The sequence below is a fragment of the Herpailurus yagouaroundi genome, unplaced genomic scaffold (genome assembly GCF_014898765.1).
Source record: "Herpailurus yagouaroundi ecotype Mexico unplaced genomic scaffold, PumYag 159, whole genome shotgun sequence".
Taxonomy (NCBI): Eukaryota; Metazoa; Chordata; class Mammalia; order Carnivora; family Felidae; genus Herpailurus; species Herpailurus yagouaroundi.
The window spans coordinates 45887545-45908934 of NW_024412400.1; the positions used below are offsets into that span (position 1 = coordinate 45887545).

General features: G+C 46.9%; 1 protein-coding gene across 7 annotated transcripts in view; it reads left to right on the forward strand.

The window, feature by feature from the left end:
- The first annotated feature begins 2165 nt into the window (after positions 1-2165).
- Positions 2166-21390, forward strand: part of MED12L (mediator complex subunit 12L) — a 341839-nt gene continuing 322614 nt past the window's right edge. For 5 of the 7 annotated variants that reach the window (XM_040480492.1, XM_040480491.1, XM_040480494.1 and 2 more), the window contains exons 1-2: positions 2166-2425; positions 3287-3510. In XM_040480492.1, the coding sequence (XP_040336426.1) occupies positions 3412-3510 (99 nt within the window). In that variant the 5' untranslated portion in view covers positions 2166-2425; positions 3287-3411. Of the gene's footprint in view, positions 2426-3286; positions 3511-21390 lie in introns of those variants that run through there. The other 2 variants (XM_040480493.1, XM_040480496.1) reach the window with 1 other exon arrangement.

Consider the following 21390-nt stretch of genomic DNA (forward strand, 5'->3'; position numbering starts at 1 on the left):
TTTGACTTTAAAATAAAATCTTTAGGGGAAGCCTGGGTAGTTCAGTCAGTTAGGCATCCAACTTCAGCTCAAGTCATGATCTCACAGCTCAGGAGTTTGAGCCCCTTGTGAGGCTCTGTGCTGACAGCTCAGAGCCTGGAGCCTGCTTTGGATTGTGTGTATCCCCCTCTCTCTGCCCCTCCCCTGCTCGCTGGCTCTCAAAATTAAACATACATTTAAGAAAATTTTAAAAAATTGGGGCGCCTGGGTGGTGCAGTCGGTTAAGCGTCCGACTTCAGCCAGGTCACGATCTCGCGGTCCGTGACTTCGAGCCCCGCGTCGGGCTCTGGGCTGATGGCTCAGAGCCTGGAGCCTGTTTCTGATTCTGTGTCTCCCTCTCTCTCTGCCCCTCCCCCGTTCATGCTCTGTCTCTCTCTGTCCCAAAAAAATAAATAAACGTTAAAAAAAAATAAAAAAATAAAAAAAAAGAAAATTTAAAATCTTTACGGTTAGATACAATTTTGAGCGCTTCAAAAGTTTTTCCTCTGTGGAGGCAAGGTGGAGACTCTTGCCTAGGTATTGCAAGGGAGGAATTTAGGTTACATTTTCTGTCAGGGGAGCACATCAGCATAAGGTATCCCTAAAGTAGCACTGGGGAGTATCCAGCCACATACCTACTCATCCACCCACCTACTCACTATCATCTATTCCACCAGCCAACAAACATTTTTTTTGTTTTTGTTTTTTGAGTGCCCTGCATGTGGTGTTCCCTGCTGTGTTCCTAAGTTGCAAGGATGAATGACATGGTTCTCTCTATTGTATGTCAACGAGTTGGGGTGGGGTAAATGGAGGAAAAATGGCAAAACTTTGATAACAGTCACAGCTGGGAGATGAGTACTTGGGGGTTCATTATACCAATTCTCCTGCTTTTTGGTGTCTTTGATGATTTTCCTAATAAAGTTAGATAGCTGTCCTGTTTCTCAAGAAAGGAAGTTAGATTGATAGATGCCTTCATCACAAGGGCAAGTTCAGCTTTGAAGTTACACCCAGGGTATTAGGAAGAAAGACCCTTGGAGCAGGGTGCAGAAAGTGGTCAAGAAATGCCTCCTGGTGGAGGGTAACTGTTCTCTACAAGTCCGCACTCACATTGAGTAAAGACGCCCAAAACCACAGGCCTGCCTTGACCTTAGGCTGAGCCGAGAAGGGCTACGAGATCGGGGTCAGGAGTGAGAAACTAGCCTCTACCACATACCATCCCCTCATCTACCTTTTCTTCTTTCCCTTTTGCTTCAAGTCAGCTGAGGTAAGTAGCTATTTGGATTTTTTGGGCAACACCTGAGCACCCACTATATGCCAGGTGCTGTACCAAGGCTTTCGATTCGATTCCGCGTATACCATTTTATAGAAGATGGAACCAGAAGTCCGGAAATTCCCCGAGGTGTGGGGGACGTGACACAAGCAGGCAAGAGCACTTCAGGAACCTGGTCCTTCCAACCCCAAGTCGTGGGAAACAGGTCAGAAACTTGGGATCAGGCGGAGATAGCTTTGTGGCTTTGAACAAGTCACCGGGCCTCACTGCGTTGACTCAATTTCTCCATCTACAAAAAGGGTACGGTAAAACCTTGCAAGGTTTTGCTTTTTTCTTTAAGGATCAGAGACCTTTAAACTGTCAAGATCCTGGCACGAAGGGAGGGCTCCATAAATGGCAGCCATCATTCTTGGACAAGTGCCGGCACATCCTCCGGGCGCGCCTCCCGCGGGGTCCCTCGGGACCGGCCGGGCCCGCCCCCGCGGCTCCGGTCTCGCAGTGCTCGCGGCAGGTGGCCCAGCATCTCCGTGCCCACGCCCCGAAGCGAGCGGGGAGCGCGGGCGGGTTGGATGACCAAGGTCTCCCCTGGAGGATCGCCTCCCTCCCTCCACACGCCCGGCGCAGGTGAGGTTTCCGGCCCAGGCCACGGGGACAGCGACCCCGGGGAGAGGTCGTGGCGGACCGCGCGGCCCACGGCCGGGAGAGGGGTCCTGCGGGCACCCCCTCCCTAGCCCAGTTTCACCCCAGGACCAACCCCGGCTCCGGGGCCCGCGGGCTGCGCGCTCTGCGGCTGCGAAAACCCGGAGAGGCGGATCGGAGCGCGCTCGCAGCCAACTCCTCCGCGGTCCGGCCGCCGAGCTGGGCATGCTCAGTGCGGCCGCCGCGCCGCCGTCCGCCAACTCGGAAGCTCGCGCTCCCGGGCCGTGGGGGCGAGAACGCCGGCGGCGGCGAGCCGGCGTCGCCCGCCGCCCCCAGACCGTGGCAAACTTCGCGGCGTCCCCGGAGCTCGCCAGGACGAGACTGATATCTCACAAATAAAAACCAGTCCAGTCCCCCCATCCCAGCCCGAATCATGGAGGCTGTGGCCGCCGGAGTGCCGCCGCCGCCGGCCCCTGCCCACTAGCCGGGGACCAACAGGTAAACTGTTGGGGGTGGGGTGGGTGGGAGGAGGAGCTGCGGCCGGGGGGTGGCGGCGGGCTGGAGGAGCCCGAGACGCCCGCGGGCTGGCTGCCCCCGTCGGCGCTCACAGCCCTCCCTCCTTCCCCCTTTTCCCCAGCCCCTAGAGGGGCAGCAAAGGGTTAAATCGGCCCCGCGCCACCGTGAGCACGGCCCCCTCCAGCCGCCGCGACCGCCAGCAGCGCGCCTCGGCGTCTGCCCGGAGCCGCCGAGGGGACCAGAGCCTCGGATGCGCCACCGGAGCCCGGCAGGCGTCTAGGAGGCACCGGCCGCTTACCCCAGTCCGCATCCCTGCCTCCCCCAACCCTCCAGGCCTCTCTCCCCCCGCCCCGGCCGGGTCCGCGCCCAGGTGGTGGGGTCTGCGGGGCGCGTAGCGGCGCGGGAAGGATCCCTGCCGTGGAAGAGGGGCGGGGGCGGGCTTCTCCGCAGTCTCTTCCCGGGGCTGGAGGGCCATCCTCACGTTGGGCGAGCACTCGAGCCACCCGCCTGGGCGCCAAGAAAAGTTTTTTTTTTTTTTCCCCCGTGCCCTTCCCCCACCTCCCACCCCTTGTCCGGCTGGGGTGGGTTTGGGTCCATTGGTGAAAAAAGTCACACGTTCCCATCAGCTGCTCCTCCCCCTGGGGACAGGGTGGGGGGGGGGGGCGGCGGGAGGCAGGCGCCGCGGGAGACCCGGGCGGACCTCCAGCCGCTCCGCCGCCGCCACCGGAGCAGTGCGTCCCGGGGCTGAAGCGCAGCCGGGTGCCTGCCGAAGACTGCCCCCATCAGTGCGTGTCTGCGTGCCGGGCAGCGGCAGCATCCAACCTGCTTTATTCCTGCCTGCAGCGCCACAGCGAGCGAGCGAGGAGGGGGAGAGAGGGAGTCTGTCTGCAAAGTGCTGCTCCCTGGTGCTCAGAGGCGGCTGCTCCAGCTCCAACTCTCATTCATTTCGCCGGTTAACATGAGAGATCATGGCCGCCTTCGGGCTTCTCAGCTATGAGCAGAGACCGCTGAAACGCCCCCGGCTCGGGCCGCCCGACGTCTACCCGCAGGACCCCAAGCAGAAGGAGGTAAAGGCGCCGGCGGCCTCCCCCGCAACTGGGGCCGTGCTCCGCAGCGCTGACCCGGGGCCAAGTTGGCCCAGCGGGCATCGCCGGCGCTGCGGGGGGAGGGCTGGGGAGGGGGGGCGGGCGGCGGGGGCCGGGCTGAGGGGCTGGGGGGACCCCGGGCGGCGGAGACCCAGCGGCTGTCAGTCGCTGCGCTCCACTGGGGCGCTCGCTCTCCGGGTGCCGGGTCGCTTCCCGGTTATCGGGCCTTGCACGGCGCCGCTGGGTGCTTCACCGGGTTCCTCCTTGCCGAAACCCTCTTGCTTGCTCTCCTCCGCTTCTGCCTGCTTTATTTTTCTCCCCGCTGCTTCGGTAAATCCGCGTAAACTTTTTGAAAAATGTTGGAATGCAGCGCATCCGACACAGGTCTTACGTTTTGCGCCAGCTGAGCAGGGACGGTGGGGGGGGGGGCGCGGGAGGGGGAGACCTTTTCTGTTCAAATTTTCCACTTGGGAGTGGAAGTCATATTTATCGAGGTGATAAATATTTAGCTCTTTGAACGTACTTCTTTCTGTATCCTCTTTTCCCTTTAAAAAATCAATATCAAGGGGAACCTGATTTTCGTCCCTAGAGGCGATTGGTTTAATTGCTGGAGGCTGTTTTGTATACGTAAAAGCAGACGGGTTACCTTGGAAGGGAAATATGTCCCGGGGATTTCTTATTTATTTGAACGCAATTGGAGAAACCTTGACTCTTGCCTTAGGTACAGTAGCTTCAATGTCTAGAGTAACCATGACGTTTTATAACCATTTATGTGTTTGTCAGTAGTTAACAAGTAATTATGTAACAACTCTCCGGTTATAATGATCACCCTTGGCTACACAATTTGCCCAGGGATTTGCCTTTTTTTTTTTTTTTTTTTTTTCTTTTTTCTTTTTAAAGATCACCTGCTACCCAGCTGTGCTTTCTGACTTTGCCAGCTGCAGCCCACCCCATCCTCTGTTTTCTTCGGCTAAAAACGAAGTGAGCACATTGCAGAACTTCTTTCTGGGAATCTGAAAACTCTCTATTAAAAGTTTGGAGGCCCACTGACATCACAGAAGCAGCTTTGTAAAGAAGGCGAGGAGGGGTCCTTAAGACTTCCTTTTTGATAAATGTATCTATTTCAGTAATAAAGGAAGAATGCTTGCTCTGGTTAAACTTCTGTTAATGTTTCTGAAAAATAAGGAGTGGCAATTCCTTTTAGAGGCATAAGCACATTAAGTATGTTTGAGAATCTTTGGAGTAAATCAGTTTGAAGCTGGGAAGGTTTTACAGGTGGTTCTCAGTTGAGGCTTAACACTAAGGATGGTTTGAAGAGATCTGGCCGATTCTTGCGCTCCCTGTTCTCCCTGGGGGTCCTCCCACCCGGAATAAAGTTAAGTGTTAAGGACTACAAATAACAGACACTAAGAGCCAACTGTAATGAAAATTAGTAACTTAAAAAAAGATCAGTGCCAGGAAATTTTTAAAGCTTGGTGGGGACAGGAATACTGATTGGCTGATCTTTCTCATCTTGTAATTAATGTCTTGCCACATTTTCCAGAAGGCAGCGTAATTAATAGCATCTCTCTAGTTACGGCCTGGTGGTCTGGGATGCCACGTGGGCGTGTTAAGTGTTTATTCCTCAGGTCAGTGCTCATTCAGGATTGGGGCCCTGTGATTCTGGAAAAAATAAAATTTTGGATTTTAGGATTTTACAACATTTTATGGCATTCTAAAACTGGAAGTGACCTTAGAGTCTATTTTATGTAACTTCTTTTGACAAAGTGAAACTGAGGCCCAAGAAGGTTTGCCTGACTTAATCAAGGTGTATGATAGAGAAGCAGAGGATTTGAGACCACCAAACCAGTCTTGTGTCAAGACTGATACTGTGTTAATGATTTATGCTAAATTGTGTGGTTCTGATACTACTCCCTTTCCCCCAAGACAGCCAATATTTCATCTCTCCGGAGCAGAGTTAGAGTTACATGTGACTGTAGCCAAATTTGAGTACAATATGGAACAGGTGCTTGGCTGTTCTTGCGTGGTGGTGTGGTGAACAGTGTTTCATAGGCTGCAGTTACTTATGTACTGACTCAAGATTTTTACCCTATCCCTGTATCACCTGTACTTTTATTCTAATATTTTCTTTAAGTTAATTTTTAAGAAACTTTTTTGTTTTCTAGGCAGCAATACGCATGAAGCCATGGATTCGCATATACATATATAATGCAAAATTTGTGATCAAATTGTTATATGTAGACATTAAATTTTTATTTGCTGGGTATTCAATATATGATTGTACATAATAAAACAAGCCTTATGACTATTGAAACTTCTAAAAGTTTATCTCTGCATTTAAGACCGTTGTTGTGTTCCATCAGAGATATGTGTGCCACGCTGTGGGAAGTGCTGATTTAATGAAGGAAGTATGGGCTTCCAACTTGGGCAGACCTGGATTTGGGTTCCGGTTCAGCCTCTTTGCAGTTGTGTGGCCTTGGGCAAGTTGCATAACTTCTCATTTGTAAATTAGTATAATTGTTCTATTCAGAAAACCTTCAAAACCCTGGCTACATTTGTGTGAGAAAAACCCTCCTCCTGGTGGAAGCTATTCTCATTACTATAGCTGTAACTTTTATTATTGTTAACGAGTGGTGGTAGTGTTCTAGAGAACAGCTCCTGGGAGATAGGATGGAACCCTTGAATGAAGGTCCCCTAAGGAGAAGGAGGGTCGGGTGGGGACAGCTGGAGGCTTTCACCTGCTTGATTGAGAGCTTGCCTGTGCATCAGCACTCCACAGGAGTTTATTCTGTGTTGTGTTATAGTACTTTGTCTTTTGGAAACCGATTGTCCTCAAGCCTTGAGACAGAATCGGAAAACTGAGAGTCATCCTTGATTTCCCTTTCTTCCTTATCCTCCATAACTCATCTATCAGGACATCTTGTCTGGTCCAGTTTCCAAATATATTTCCAATCCATCTGCTCCCAAGTTTCACTAATATGCTTGACTTCCTTTCTGCTTCAGGCTGACTTTTCTCTGCTCCTGGGCTCATACACACGGTGATCGGTCTGCCTGGACACTTGTCTGCCCATCCATTCCTAACCTCCACCCCCCCCCCCCCCTTCCTCCCTGCTCTTCTCACTTTAGCCTGTGGTTAGGAGGGTAGGCTCTGGAGCCCGTCTGGCTGGGTTTGAAACCTGGCTCTGCTATTTACAGACTCCATATTCTCCCCATGCCTCAATATCCCCTCTTGTAGAGTGGGGATGCGAATATGCTGTCTACTCCATAGTGCTGTTGGAAGATGACATGGGTAATGGCACGTAAAGAATTTAGACTAGAGTCCGGCATAGATTTGACACCCAAATACGGTCAGAGTCTGCCTCTTCTTCATTTTTCAGGTCTCAGCCCAGTGACCTTCTCAGAGGCCTTTTTGGTATAAGCATGTAGTTTGTAATTTTGCATTTATTTGTATGCTGCCATTCCCCACTAAAGGGTCAATTTCTTGAGGGCACGGATGAGGGCTCTTTTAAGCATCACTAAAGTACCTGGCACCTAGTGTAGGATCCTCGGATCCTGAGGGCATGCATTCTTGGAATGTATGAATGAAAGTGGGAATGAATGAATAAAAAGAGGAAATCTGGTGATTGAGGGGTGTTAGGGACAGTCTAGTTTAACGGAGAAATTATCCTTGACTCCTAACCTTGGGGGTGACAAGGCTGAAAGCTAAATTAAACCCTAGAAGTAGGAAGGAAGAGGAGTTTACCCTGGGGTGGAAGAGGCCGAAACAGCTGAATAGTGTTTTCAGGAAGTCAAATTAGTGAGAAAAACAGTTTGGGTCAGTCGTGAGATTTCCAGGCATGAAGACCCGTAGAGTGCCAACCACCCCCCCCCCCCCCCCCGGCAGGGGAGATTGGGGTGCGGTGGGAACGGTCTGGTGTGCAGTGCAGAGACTGCCCAAGGAGAAGTACTGTAAAACTTGGGGAAGGAGCAGGGAGTTAACGAAGGTGGGTGGTGGGTGGTGTCTGCATGTGGATAGCCCAGAACAGCTGTTCTCAAACTTGACCTCTCCTGATCACCTGTAGGGGCTTGTTACAAACTGATGGCTGGGTTTTTCCGATCCTGTAGTTCTGAGCCAGGGCTCAACAAGATGCCTGGTGATCTGATGGCTGCTGGTCCAGTCCCCGCTCTGGACCCTGACCCAGAGCGATGACATCCACTTCTGCAGAGGCTAAAGAGTTCTGCCTGATGCAGGTAGGGCAGGACTAGGCATCTGGTATGGCTAACGTTGCGGGAGTTTGGTTTAGCAGCCGGCTCAGCCGGGGTCTGGTGGGCTTTTCTCAGAAGTTGTGTCCTTTCGTACATCAAAGACAAGTCAGGAAGTCTCAGTCCCCCTCCAATGGCTTTCCATTACGCTTGGAATAAAACACAGATTCCTTACCTAGGCCTTCAAGGCCCTACCATCTGGTCCTTGCTCACTTCTGCAACCACTGCCGGTAGCTAAACCACCTGGCTTTGAGTTCTGGCTTTGTCACTTACTACCTTTTTGACTCCAGTCTCATTTGTGGAATGGGTTTCATGTTTGTTCCTACTACATGGGATTGTTGGAAAGATAAAATGAGATTTGAACCATGTCTGGCACGTGGTGCACAGTTCAGGCCACTACTATTGGGATTACCTCTCCCTTTTTAAAGGATCCCAGGACTTCCAGTGTATTTATAATATCCATAAGACCCTGCCCTTTGAGATCTGGCCTCTAGGCTTTGAGTCACCCCTTCCTGACTTGCTCATTCTCCCCTTGGCCGTGCAGTGGGACCACATGTGTGGGCTCTCTCCTTCCAACAGGCTCAAGTCTTTTGTGTCTATGTTCCTGTCCCTGACTGCCCCTGCAATCGTGTTTCCTGTCATTTGGCTCTTAGAGACTCCCTCCTTGTAACCCATCTTTGCTCATCCTTGCTAGCCCATTATCTTGTGTTAATAGGTTTTGCAGTGCTGGTTACTGTCTGAAATGGTTGCTGATTTTCTCCATGGTCTTCCACATGAGAAGTAGACTGCATGAGACTGGAGTCTTGTCTGTGATGTTTACAGTTTTGAGCTGCATAGTGCCTGGCATTAGACTAGGTGCTTAGTAAATAGTTCTTGCAGAAATTAATAAAATGCAGAAAGAATTTTTTTTTTTAACGTTTATTTATTTTTGAGACAGAGAGAGACAGAGCATGAACAGGGGAGGGGCAGAGAGAGAGGGAGACACAGAATCTGAAGCAGGCTTGAGACTCCAAGCTGTCAGCACAGAGCCCGACACGGGGCTCGAGCTCATGGACCGTGAGATCATGACCTGAGCCGAAGTCAAACGCTTAACTGACTGAGCCACCCAGGCGCCCCAGAAAGAACTCTTAACAAGCAGTTGTATTTATAACATCTAACTGCCCCAATGCTTGTTTTATTTTGGCAAACCCTGCTTGCTTGTTAGCATGTAAAACTCTTAAAACACATTAAATGGTTATTGTAAAGACAGCTGGGGAGGTGGGGGTGAGGGGAGGTGAAAATGTGTTTCTTTATAATCTATGAGAGGGAGGATGTTGATGAAGTTGCCTAGGAAGAGAGGACAGGTTGACCAGTTGCCTGGGGGACCATAAGAGAAGGTTAGGGGAAAAGCTTCCTCCTGAGATTAATTGGCTGCCTGCATGGCCCCATCATAGACCTCCCTGAATACCAGTGTTCTGGGAGGAATATCTGTATGTTTAACTCTGGTCTCATGAGACTCTTAGGCCAGAATCAGTGTAGGAAATGCTGGGCCAGAGGCCCTGCTGCTTCCTGCTACTTACAGAAGTTTTGCTACCCAAACTTTGTGGCCAAAGAGTAGGAACCCATGTGGCTGTCATTTCTCAGTGTCTGCTAACACCTGCAGCAGAATCGTCAAAGATGCTTGTTAAACATGCAGATATAATGCCCCACCTAAGACTTGCTGAGTCAGAATTTCTGGGAAGGAAGCTTAGGAATTTGCATTTTAAAGAAGCTTTCCAGGTGATTCCTAAGTATATTGTTTGAGAACAGTTGCTTTAGTTTGTGTGTTTATCTGTAGAAAATGTTGTAAACCAGACCCCCTCATTTACTACCTGCTTCCTACTATTTCATGTCTTAGAATCTTTAGACAAATATACCACTTGAAGTATTAATACCTTTTGATAGAAAATAGTGAGAATGAGTTTAGCCACTACCCTCCTCCACCCCCAAAGTTCTGTTCTAATGAGCATGGTTTCCAGCATAGGCTTGTTTCCTATCTGCTGTACACGGTTTATAGCAGAGTGGAATGCCCTGCCTTGCCCTTGAAGTATCCACAGCCCCCTCCTGTGTGCACTTGGCTAAACTGGGGCATAGGGGAGCAGGTCTTGCTTTGTCCACGAGGATGTTCTTTGACCTTGTTTGGGGCAGCGGAGTTTTATGTTTGACTGTGGGCCTGGACTCTAAACTGGGCTCTTTAGGGACTCATGTAAAACCATTAATTTCTGGTGCAGCCACTGTGAAGTTCAAGGACCACAAAGTGAGGTCTGGAAGGCAAACTGTGTTGGGTGAGCACTAGGTAGGAGAGGATGAGGATGAACAGAGTCCTAGGATTGTAGTTGAGCAGGTGCCTTTTGTAGGTGTGTGCATATACACATGAAAACAAAGCAGAAGCAGGAGGGAGTAAGTGGAAGTGTAAACTCCCAAGAATTGTGATGTATTTCTTCTGCACTTATCCTTTAATGAAGTTCTGGAAGGCAGCTATGCTCACCACTATACGACCAACGCACACGTTCCCTTAATGAAGTTCTGAATCCCACTTGTGAGGCTCCTTGACAGACTAGGAAGGAAGTAGAGAAGTTGGAGGGGTCTGTAAGAATGAACACGATTAAAGTTCTCGTTAGCAGCATTCTCTGAGCAGCGGTGAAAGGAGCTAGTTGACTTAGCCTGGGGAAAAGCTGACCTCAGGGTGTGAGTGGGGAAAGCCACGTGGAGGGAAGAAGTCCAAGGGCAGTGTGGAGGGAGGTGTCTACCTCCTACACATTCCTCCCTGAGAAGGGAACATGAAAACACTTGACTTCTAATTGTCTTTAGATAATGTCTGAAGCTGGCGATGGTGAGAAGAAAGTTCATTATATTATTCTCTTTCTGTGTTTTGGGAAATTTACATAATAAAGAAAAATGTCATTATATTACAAAATAGCATGATTTCTACCTAAAAATTTATATCTACATAATATAGAAGGATTATCACCCACGGGCAAACAGTTGTTATCTCTCAAGGATGGGATTAGAGGTGATTATTTTCTTTTAGTACTAATATTTATTCCAAACTATAAAGATAAGTGTGTACTGCTGTTGTCATTGGAGGAAATGACTTAGTAATTAGGTAACTTTGGTTGGGTTTACAGGAGTGGGTCTTTGTTGTTGGTTCCAAACTAAGATAGAACTCCTTCAGCTGATGCATAGGCAGAGGGGTCTGGGAGGGTGTAGATTTATATATGCACATATCTCATGCCACCAAAAGTGTGGTGAGGTTGGGGTTAGGGCTGTTTGCGTGAGCATTCCAGCTCTGTCCACCACTTGAACTGTGTGATTTGGATTGTGGTGTCATTTTCCTCGCCTATGAGTTGGGGAGAATCCCTAATCATCTAGATTGTTTTATTAATTCATTTTTTATTTAAAACTTTTAAAAAATGTTTGTTTCTTTTTAAGAGAGCGAGCAAGACAGAGTGTGAGCAAAAGAGGGGCAGAGAAAGAGGGAGACACAGAATCTGAAGCAGGCTCCAGACTCTGAACTGACAGCACAGAGCCCGGGACAGAACTTGAACTCATGAACCACAGGATCATGACCTGAGCAAAGTAGGATGCTTAACCTACTGAGCCACCTAGACGCTCCTATTTTTTTTTTTTTTTTTAAGTTTGTTTATTGAGAGAGAGATGCGAGGAGAGAGAAAGAATGAATCCCAAGCAGGTCCCATGCTGTCATTGCACAGCCGGACTCAGGGTTCCATCTCACAAACCATGAGATCATGACCTGAGCCCAATTCAAGATTGGGACGCTGAACTGACTGAGCCACCCAGGCACCCCTCATGTACATGTACATTGTTTTAAATGTGAAGGAGCATGGGGCACCTGGGTGGCACAGTTGGTTGAGCATCCAACTTCGGCTCAGGTCATCTCACAAAGTACATGAGTTTGAGCCCACATCAGGCTCTCAGCTGTCCCCGCAGAGCCCACTTCAGATCCTCCATCCCCCCCGCACTGTCTCTGCCCCTCTTATGCTTGTGCTGTCTCTCAAAAATTAACCTTAAAAAAATGTGAAGGAGCATCATAAACTTAAATTGTCATCAACTGTTGAGGTATAAATTCAGTGTGGTGTGCTGGAGCAGGCACATACCAACTGATGATTAAAATGTTAGGACTTTGATTAGCTGGTTCATATATTGGTAACTTGAACTCTGGCATAATGGGAGTATTTACACCAAGGAAATGGGCAAATGTTACAAGTTAGGTTTTTTTTGTTTGTTTGTTTCTTTAATGTTATTCTTTGAGGGAGAGAGCTTGCACGACTGTGCTCGCACAAGCGGGGGAGGGGCAGAGAGAATCCCAAGCAGGTTCCAGGATCTCAGCTGTTGGCACAGAGCCAGATGTGGGGCTCGAACTCAGAATCTTGAGATTGGCCTTAGCCAAAGTTGGACACTTAACCAACTGAGCACCCAGGCACCCCTCCCACCTCTCCATTTTTTTTTTTAATTTTTTTTTCAACGTTTTTAATTTATTTTTGGGACAGAGAGAGACAGAGCATGAACGGGGGAGGGGCAGAGAGAGAGGGAGACACAGAATCGGAAACAGGCTCCAGGCTCTGAGCCATCAGCCCAGAGCCTGACGCGGGGCTCGAACTCCCGGACCGCGAGATCGTGACCTGGCTGAAGTCGGACGCTTAACCGACTGCGCCACCCAGGCGCCCCAGCCGCTACCTCTCCATTTTTTAAAGGTAGTTGTTAAACATTTATCAGCATACTATTTGGGTGTGTTTGTACTTGGCACTTTGTTGACTACTTGATGATTATTCTCATCCTGGGATTCCCTTATCTGCTACCTACAAATTTTTTTTCAAAGCCAGACCCTCATTTACTTACCTAACCTGTCTTGCAGCTTGGAGTGAGCATATGACTTAATTTTGGCTAAAGAGAGTTAATGGAAATCTACCTTAGGACTTCTGGAGAAGAATTTTTTTCTCACTGAAAAAAGTGTAGGCACAGGAGGAGCTGACCTCTCTTAATGGTCTGATAGCTCCTTAGTTTTCTATCTTTGGGAAAGTAATTAAAGGGTATGATTGTTGGAGCTAGGGCATCTGTCTTGTGACCATGAGGCAACAAGCCTAGGAATGAAAAGCCAACACATGAGGAGGCAGTTGAATGGCTTTATGAAATTGTGAAGCTACTGAACTGACTTTAGGACCACCTCTCCCTGGACTTGTTAAGTAATCAAGTCATTATGGACCAGTTGTCAATTTGCTGCAGCTAAAAGCATTCTCATGTTGTCATGGTAGTTTTCATTTATATATTGGCACCTGGAATAATCACAGTGTGAGCCCTTCCTTTTGTTTGTTTATTATTTATTTTCTCTCTCTCCAGAGAATGCTCATCCCCAAAGTCTCCTACTCTCTGGCTTAATGGGTATATATAGCAAGGGACAGAGAGCGCCTGTGTCTTGTCTGTTAGGCAGTAAGTTTTGCCCCATGCCTATCGGAAGCTTAGAGGAAGTGGAAATGGCTTCTTCATTTATTTCCATCTGTGTCAGAAAGTGTTTAGGCAGAAGGAAGAGCCCTGACCTCTTTTGTTTGGAGGGAAAGATTCTATGGATCTATAGCATTTTTGGGGGAAACATGTTTAGAGCTAGAAGGGAACTTAGAGATGGGTTGCTCTCATTTAATAGAAAAGGAAATTGAGTCCCAGGGAGGTTAAAGTGACTTGTTAAGGCAGATCTGGGCCAAGCACTTGTGTGCCCTGATTTGTTCTTGCAACTTTTCTTGGCCTCCCTTAGGTACACAGTCTTCACTTCTGGTAAACACCCTCACGTTGTCCTGGCAATGAAAATTACTCTGCATTTGGGGGCACCTAGTATCTCTGTGAGAGCTGGGGACTGTTTAGTTCACCATTTGATCTTAGAGCTTGCCAGAATCTTTATTGGGGTCTCTGGGCAGAGAGAAGAATACTCTGGAAGTTCAGGCACCCTGTGTTTTTTGGTGGAAGGTTCCCAGCGTATCTATGGCCTCTGGTGTAGATGGCTCTGGCATTGGCATTGATGGGCTCTGCGTGTTCTTGGCTGAGATACTCTTATTTCTGGGTAAGCTCTGTTAGAGATATAGACAGGTGTACCAGTTGCCTGCTTCCAGGGAGCACACTTGTGTTCTATGTAAATGGATCCCCCTTAGTTATGACCTGCTGTGGCCTTGAGTAGAATTTCACCCTCTCGGTTTTATTTTCCATGTTTTGAGGGAAGCGTTGCTGTATATATATGCATGCCAAACAAATTGAGCCATTAACTTTGTAGGCCCTTTGCCAGCCGGGAGGGTAGGGCCTAAAACTTCTTGCCTATGTTCCTGGCTTTGAACACAGCACCTGGCCCCTACCTAGGACTCAAACTTTTTTCTATGAGTAAATGGGACAATAAACAAATGGTAGGAGCATTGGTCCTGGACCTCCAAAGACTTCAGTATAGGGTAGTGGTTTTCATTTGAGAGTGATTCCCCCTTCCCCTAGGGGAAATTGGTAGTATCTGCAGAACTTTGGGTTGTTATAACTCCGTGTGGCCAAGTGCATATATATACATGCTGCTACTGACATCTAGTAGGTAGAAGCCAGGATTGTTTGTGACCTTCTCTAATACTTTGCCCCCACCAAGGATTATCTGGCCTTAAATGTCAGTAGTTCCAAGGCTGAGAAACCCTGGTCTACAGGAAGTGATAGACCTGTAACTCAGGAATACAGTGTTTCAGATACTCTTTGAGAGGAATGTACAAAGTCCTGTGGAAACAGGTGGGAGTGACTTTTTTTTTTTTTTTTTTTGATGGGACCTACTATAGGAGGTTTTGAGTCTGGGACTTGAAGGATGTGTAGGAGTGGATGGGGCTGAGGATGTGGAAGAAAATTAATTTTGGGGTAGAGGGAGCAGCTTGTGCAAAAGGCCAGAAGGAATGTGGGATGGGCTGTGGGCTTTGGGCCTGAGGCGTGGTGTGGGATATGCTGGGGGAAGCTGGGTTGGAGTGGGAGAGAAAGGTGAGATCAAGTTATGGGGGCCTTTGCTGTGTTAAGGCATTTGGATATTATAGCGGGGGTGGTGAGGTGCCGTTCCAGGGTGTGAAGTTAAACGGATGAGACTGAGATGACTAATGTTTGCAGTTTGAGGGGACAGTGGCTCTGAGGGTCTTATTGAGGCAACAAGACTGAGTAGCCAGGTGGTCACTGACATTCCATGTCTGGGGGTGGATGTATTATTTTCTTGCAGCTTCCATAACAAGTTTCCACAGACCAGGTGGCTTAAAATAATGGAAATGTATTCTCTCGCAGCTTTGGAGGCCATGAGTCCAAAGGGAGTGTTGGTGGGGTTGCACTCCCTCTGGAGGCTCTAGGGGAAGATCCTCCCTTTCCTCTTCTAGTCTCTCTTGGCCCCAGTGTTCTTGGCTTCTTTGTGGACATCTCAGTCGGATTTCCGCCTCCTGCTTCACATGGCCTTTTCAGTGTGTGACTCTTTGTTGGGTGTGCCTTATATGGACACTCGTTGCTGCATTCAGGGCCTACCTGGGTAATCCTGGATGATCTCATCTCAAGATCTTTAACATAATTACATCTGTAAAGACCCTTTTCCAAAATAAGATAACATTTACAGGTTCTGGGATTTGATGTGTGTATCCTTTAGGGGTCTGTTTTTTTGGCCAACAGGGCTTGAGAAGAAGGAGGAGAGGATTTAAGAGATTATTTCGGTGGCAGAATTGATAAAGTGGATGTGTGAGGTAAAAGAGAGGAGTACAAGAATATACCAGCATTTTTAGCTTAGATTAGTGGTTCCCACACTTTCTGATCTTAGGGTCCCTTTATAATCTTAAACATTATTGAGAATCCCATAGAGCTTTTGTTTGTGTAGGATATACTTGAAATTTACTTTATTAGAAATTAAAACTGAAAAATTTAAAAAATATATATCCATTTAACTGCAATAATAAACCAGCATCTTGTTAAAATGTTTTTTATGAACAGTAACTTGTTACTGTGGCATTGTTTTATGTTTTTGCAAATCTCTTTAATGTCTAGACTCTCAAATCTAGTTCTCCATTCAGTCTCTTATAATATGTTGTGTTGAAAGATATGAAGGAGATTAGGCCTCACGTGGATGGGTAGTTGGGAAGTTCTTGGGAACCACAGAGGACTTGAACCTGGAGTCCACTGGCTCACACAGTTGGGTAAGTCGATCGATGGTGGTCCCGAAGCCATCATAGGAAACAAAAGAACTTATTTTTCTTCCAAGGGTGGTGAAGGTGGGGGTGGAGAGAATGAGAGCATTTCTGAATGTTTTCAGTTTGAGAGAACTCTTGGGATTCCAGGTTGAAATGTATAGTAGCTGAAGCTGGAATTACGGATTTGGGTGTGTTATGTGTGTAGATATTTCAAGTCATGGCAGTGATTACCTGTTGAGTGTGCAGAGATGGAGAAGCAGGCTTAGGATGGAACTTTTCAGGGCTGTACATCCTGAAGAGGGCACTTGTTAAGGAGATGGGTATGGGGTGATGGGTGGCCCAAGAGGAGAGGTAACATAGGGTGAGGTTCCAGCTATGTTGGTAGCCTCTTAGTTTAGCAGTTTCTCGCCTCAGGACCTTTGCACATGTGCTTTCTGCTGTCCGGTTGCCTTATTCTCTTCATCACTGAGAAGTGTTTGTTTTCTCCTCAACACTCAATGCCATTTGTGTTTGATTTGTTTCTTATCTGCTCTGTCTCCCAACCAGTAAAAGTTCCATGAAGCAGGGACCATGTCCCTTTCACCCCCCCCCCCCCCCCCCCGATCTCTAGAAGTCAGGAGAGGGTCTGGTGTATGGTAAAAGTTAAATACCTGTGTCTTGACAGGATCTGGCAACCAGACAGTCATTATTCAGCCAATGGTTATTAGAAGCCTGGTACAGGGCATGGGGATACCAGGAAGTGTAAGACATGGTTTCTACCCTTGAGGGACTTTGGAGGGGTGATACTCCTGTACACTGGGTGGCAAAGTCACTGAAAGTTTTAGTGGGGTGGTGGCAACAAATGAGGGAGGGGTCAGTTTTTGTGAGGGATTAGAAGTCTTCAAGGAATGGGGGTGTTTTCCGGATGACAAGGCCTTCTGGGCAGATGGTATGAGGAAAGGCACAGAGATGGGAAATAGGACATGATCTTCAGGTCAATTGCAAATAGTTCACTAAGGTGAGAGTATATTCAGTCAATAAGCTGAACATGCCTATAGATTTTTTTGGGAGATTGAGAGAGAAGTAGATCTTGAAACTACCGGAGAGAGAGGGGTATCTGCTGAGTGAGACGGACTTTGTCCTGGGGCCAGGGGATTGAGGTCCCAAGGGGAGGGACACCTTATGCGTGGTGTTAAAGATTACTGCCTCTGAGAAAGGAAAGGAGGCAGGACTTATCTGGGGCTTGCTGTTTATCCTGAATTTTCTACAGGCATTTTCAGAGTCAGTTTTAATGTGCGAAGATTTTCCTCAGCAGGAACAAACTTAGCCTTCAACCCACATCCAGCATGCTACAGTTTAGCTATGCAAATACTGCCTTATTGTCAATTAAAATTTGGTAGAATTTGCTGCTTTCCTCTTCCAGCCATTTCATTCATGGATTAATCTAATGAGGTTGTTGAGATTAGGACCATTTGAGGCATTGGCAACAGTGAAGAACTAATAAAAATGTATTTTGTCTGAAGTGTCATTGGGATTTTTTTGCTAAGATACTGGTTTAGGTAGAAGCACGGAGGCCCTATCAAAATTAGGTCCAAAGCATTGCTAAATAATTTACCTTTCTCCTGAGTTGTGTGAGGAAGGTTAATATTGACATTACTCAGTTGTTTTTGTTTTTATTTATTCTATTTTATTTATTTCTTAGAGAGGGAATGAGCATGTGAGCATGTGCGAGCAGGGTAGGGGCAGAGCAGGGGAGATAGAATCCCAAGCAGGCTCCACGCCCGGAGTCTAGAACCCAGAGCCCCATGTGGGGCTCTATCCCAAAACCCTGGGATCATGGCCTGAGCCAAAATCAAGAGTTGGATGCTCAACTGACTGAGACATCCAGGCACCCGTTTTTGTTTTTCTTTTTCTTTTTCTTTTAAAGCTTCACACAGTGCTGTGTTGGCAGTATGGAAAATACTTTTGGGGTCAGAGCTGTTTTTACTCCTTGGTCAGTTTTAGACTAAATGTCAGCTCCCTCTTGAAAAAAAGATTCTTTATGAATTGGAGATACTATTTACATTTTGACTACTCACATGAAATCTGCTTTTATATCATTATTAAGTAATCAAAATGTTTTTGAAATTATATTTTCATTTACTTAGTACTTGATATATACCTCCCACTGTGCTAGGTGATGTGGGGGTGTAGAAAAGAAATAGAAGTCTGCTTCTGTCCCCTCTAGAACAGTGCTTCTCAAAATATCTGTGTTGAGGGACCAGTTTTTTTTTTAATTAATTTTCAATCTGTTGCAGACTGATAGAAATATGATTAAAATGAATTACTAGAAAAATACAGCTTGAATGTAGAGGCAATGTCAAATTGCTGTAAAATTTTCCAAACACTTTTAGTTTTTGCATCTTTCTTTTTGAGGGCCAGTAACAGCTATGGACCACACTGAATAGCACTGCTCAAGAAATTAACATCTGGGGGCTCCTGGGAGGCTCAGTCAGTTAAGCATCCATCCGACTCTTGGTTTTGGCTCAGGTCATGATCTCACGGTTTGTGAGTTCGGACCCCACACTGGGCTCTGTGCTGACAGTGTGGATGGAGCCTGCTTGGGATTCTCTATCTCTTCTTCTCTCTGCCTCTCCCCCATGCACACTGTCTCTGTCTCTCTCAAATAAATAATCTCCAATAAATATTTAAAAACAAGAAATTAATGTCTGGTTCACTGACCCACATAAAACATTTGAAAATGACGGGTGTATGAATTTATTTTAAAATTGAGGAATAATCCATATATTCAGTGGGGTGTATAAAGTACCACATTATATCATGATAGCTAGTGTTGATTGTGTTGGTTATCCTGAATGCATTACAGATTTGGTTTTATGCCAGCCTCACAAACCCCTCTGAGGTGGGTATTGTTAATCTTCTTATAGATGAAGAAACTGAGGCACTGGGTGGGAGGTGGGCTTACTTAACTTGCTTGAAGTCGGTTAGCTGCATAATGATGGAGTTGGGAGCTGGACTTCTGAGCCCATGCTGTAAAACTATTATCTATATATAGTGAGGCTAAAAATGCTGCATGAGTTCAGAAAAGAGAGGATTGGAATGCTTGGAGGTTTCAGTGGAGGGAGCAGGGTGTGAGGGGCAGGATGTGAATGAATGGGGACAGGTTGCACCCTTTCATAATAAAAAGCTGAAGGTGGGATGAGTATTGAGGTACAGGGGAAGAGAGGGTTAGTGCCTCTGAAGATCAGTCTTGGAGTCCTGGCAGGTGGGGGTGGGGGGGGTTGGTGAGGAGCTCACACGGTCCTGCTGTCGGATTTATCTCACTAGCTCATGCCTAATAAATCTGGTGGGAGTCGGGGAGGCTGCGAGGGAGGTGGCTGTAGTAACCAAAGCATGAAGTAAAAAGAACCCCACTGATCATGGCTTTAAATAGGACTGGAGAAGAAGAATTGGCAGTTGGTGACAAATTGGTCAAAAGAAATGAGAGGAATGTGGAAAACACTCAGATTTCTTGGACACTGTTCAGCTACGATGGTAGGTCCTGTTGCTGGAGGACCTCAAAGTGACATTTTCGTGCTGTCTTTAATGATACATATGATGGATATCTAGAATTACTTGATTGCCAAGTGTAGTGAATATTCAGACTCCCTTACCCATTCACCCTTTGACTTCAGGCTTGAACTCACAGGGCCTGTGGAGCTGTGGTTTATACTACCTGTCCCGTGCTTTAAATCTTGCCTTTGTTACCTGTTGTTCACCTACTCCTGGGCTACTTTAGTGGTGGTTAATCACCAGAATTGCTTGGAAGGTTGGCTAGGCTCCTTGGAAGAAGTGGGAATGAGTAATCCTCCTGAAAATAAAAAGGGTGGAGGCTGAGAGAGATTAACAGAGGTTAACTTTCAGACAACATTTTCAGAGGTGGACCCAGGGACATTTGTTTACTTGGCTCAAAATAGCAGGTTAGCCTCTCTTTTTGCCAGTAATTGACCTAAAACAAATGGACAAAATTGCCACCATTACCAACAAAAAAGAGAAACTCCCAGTCTCTCTCCCTTCTTTTCCAGGCAGAAAGAACGATGATGTGCAGTGTCACTTTGATTTTTCCTATACCCAATTTATCCCTATGACCTGGGAAGTTTTTCTTTATGGATTAGCAATTCATTTGGTAGAAATTGCACAACACTCCTTCCTATAGGTGTGTGCCTAGCATGGGGTCGGGGATGTCATTAGGTGTGGGGTAGAATGATAAACAAAAAGGGTCAGGTTAGGGGGTAAGTGTGAATCACTTCACTGGCCGGTTAACTTCAGAGGAGAGAAACCATGACTTGTGTTATGTTCTCTGCCCTCAAGTCACCTAGCACAGTGGGAGGCAGACTCAGTGCTAAGTGAAAAATATGATTTACAGGAAGAGTTTACTGGAGATGTGATCACAGTGTAAGAACTGCATGGGATTGTGACTTACCTGAGCAATGGGGGCTCTAAAGGCAAAACTACCTTTTGAGGCTGGCTTCAATACAATTTTGGGTGGGATAAACTACTAGACACCTCAAGTCCTCTTTTCTCCTTTATGATTATGCAAATCTAAGAGGTCAAGTATTTTTCTGAGGCAGTTTTCTTACAGAATTTCTGAGAGTTACATCCAGGTGTTTGATATTGGATGATGACGTACATTTGAATGTGATTTGAATGTGAATTAATGGATACAATTATTTAGATAAGAGTGGAGTAAATGCTAAATATATTTAGATACAATTTGAATCAAAGACTCTCCCACTTTAAAATGGGGAGGGACTGCCTTACTAGGGCACTTATGAGGAGGGGGAGGGCTTTCATCATGGGGAATCCACACCTTTGAGAACTGCATGTGTTCAACACATCATCCTTGGTGGATATTCCCATCCAGTTCATTGGCAAGTTACTGAGTACCTGGTCATGTGTATGATTTGGGCCTATATGTGCTGGCCATACAAATGATTCAAGTGTTACCCTGCTGAGTGTCTGACGTGATTGTCACCTATTCTTTACAACAGGCATGTGAGGTCGGTGGAGATATGTCCATTTCACAGAAAAGGGAGCCTGGATTCCTTCCAATTTAGGTTTGTTGGAACCACACTGTTCTCAAAGATGTCATTGTCTTGGGGGACACATTGCCCCTACCAGGACCTGGTCCTCACGTGGCCCCTTAAGCATTTCACTTCTGTCCACCTGTTGGCCTCAAGTTCTCACCTTATAAAATGAGGACCTATCCTGCCTAAGCCACTGGTTTATGAAGATCAACATGAATGTGCTACTTAATGGCCAGGGAGTGGTAGTATTATTGCCATGATTTTCTTTTGTACTCTTTTTGCCTGCTACTGTGTACAGGTGTGAAGGACTTGCTGTTTTGTGTTGAGCTCCTATTCTTTGATTTCTTGTGGGTCCCCATAGTTACTGATTGATGGCCTGC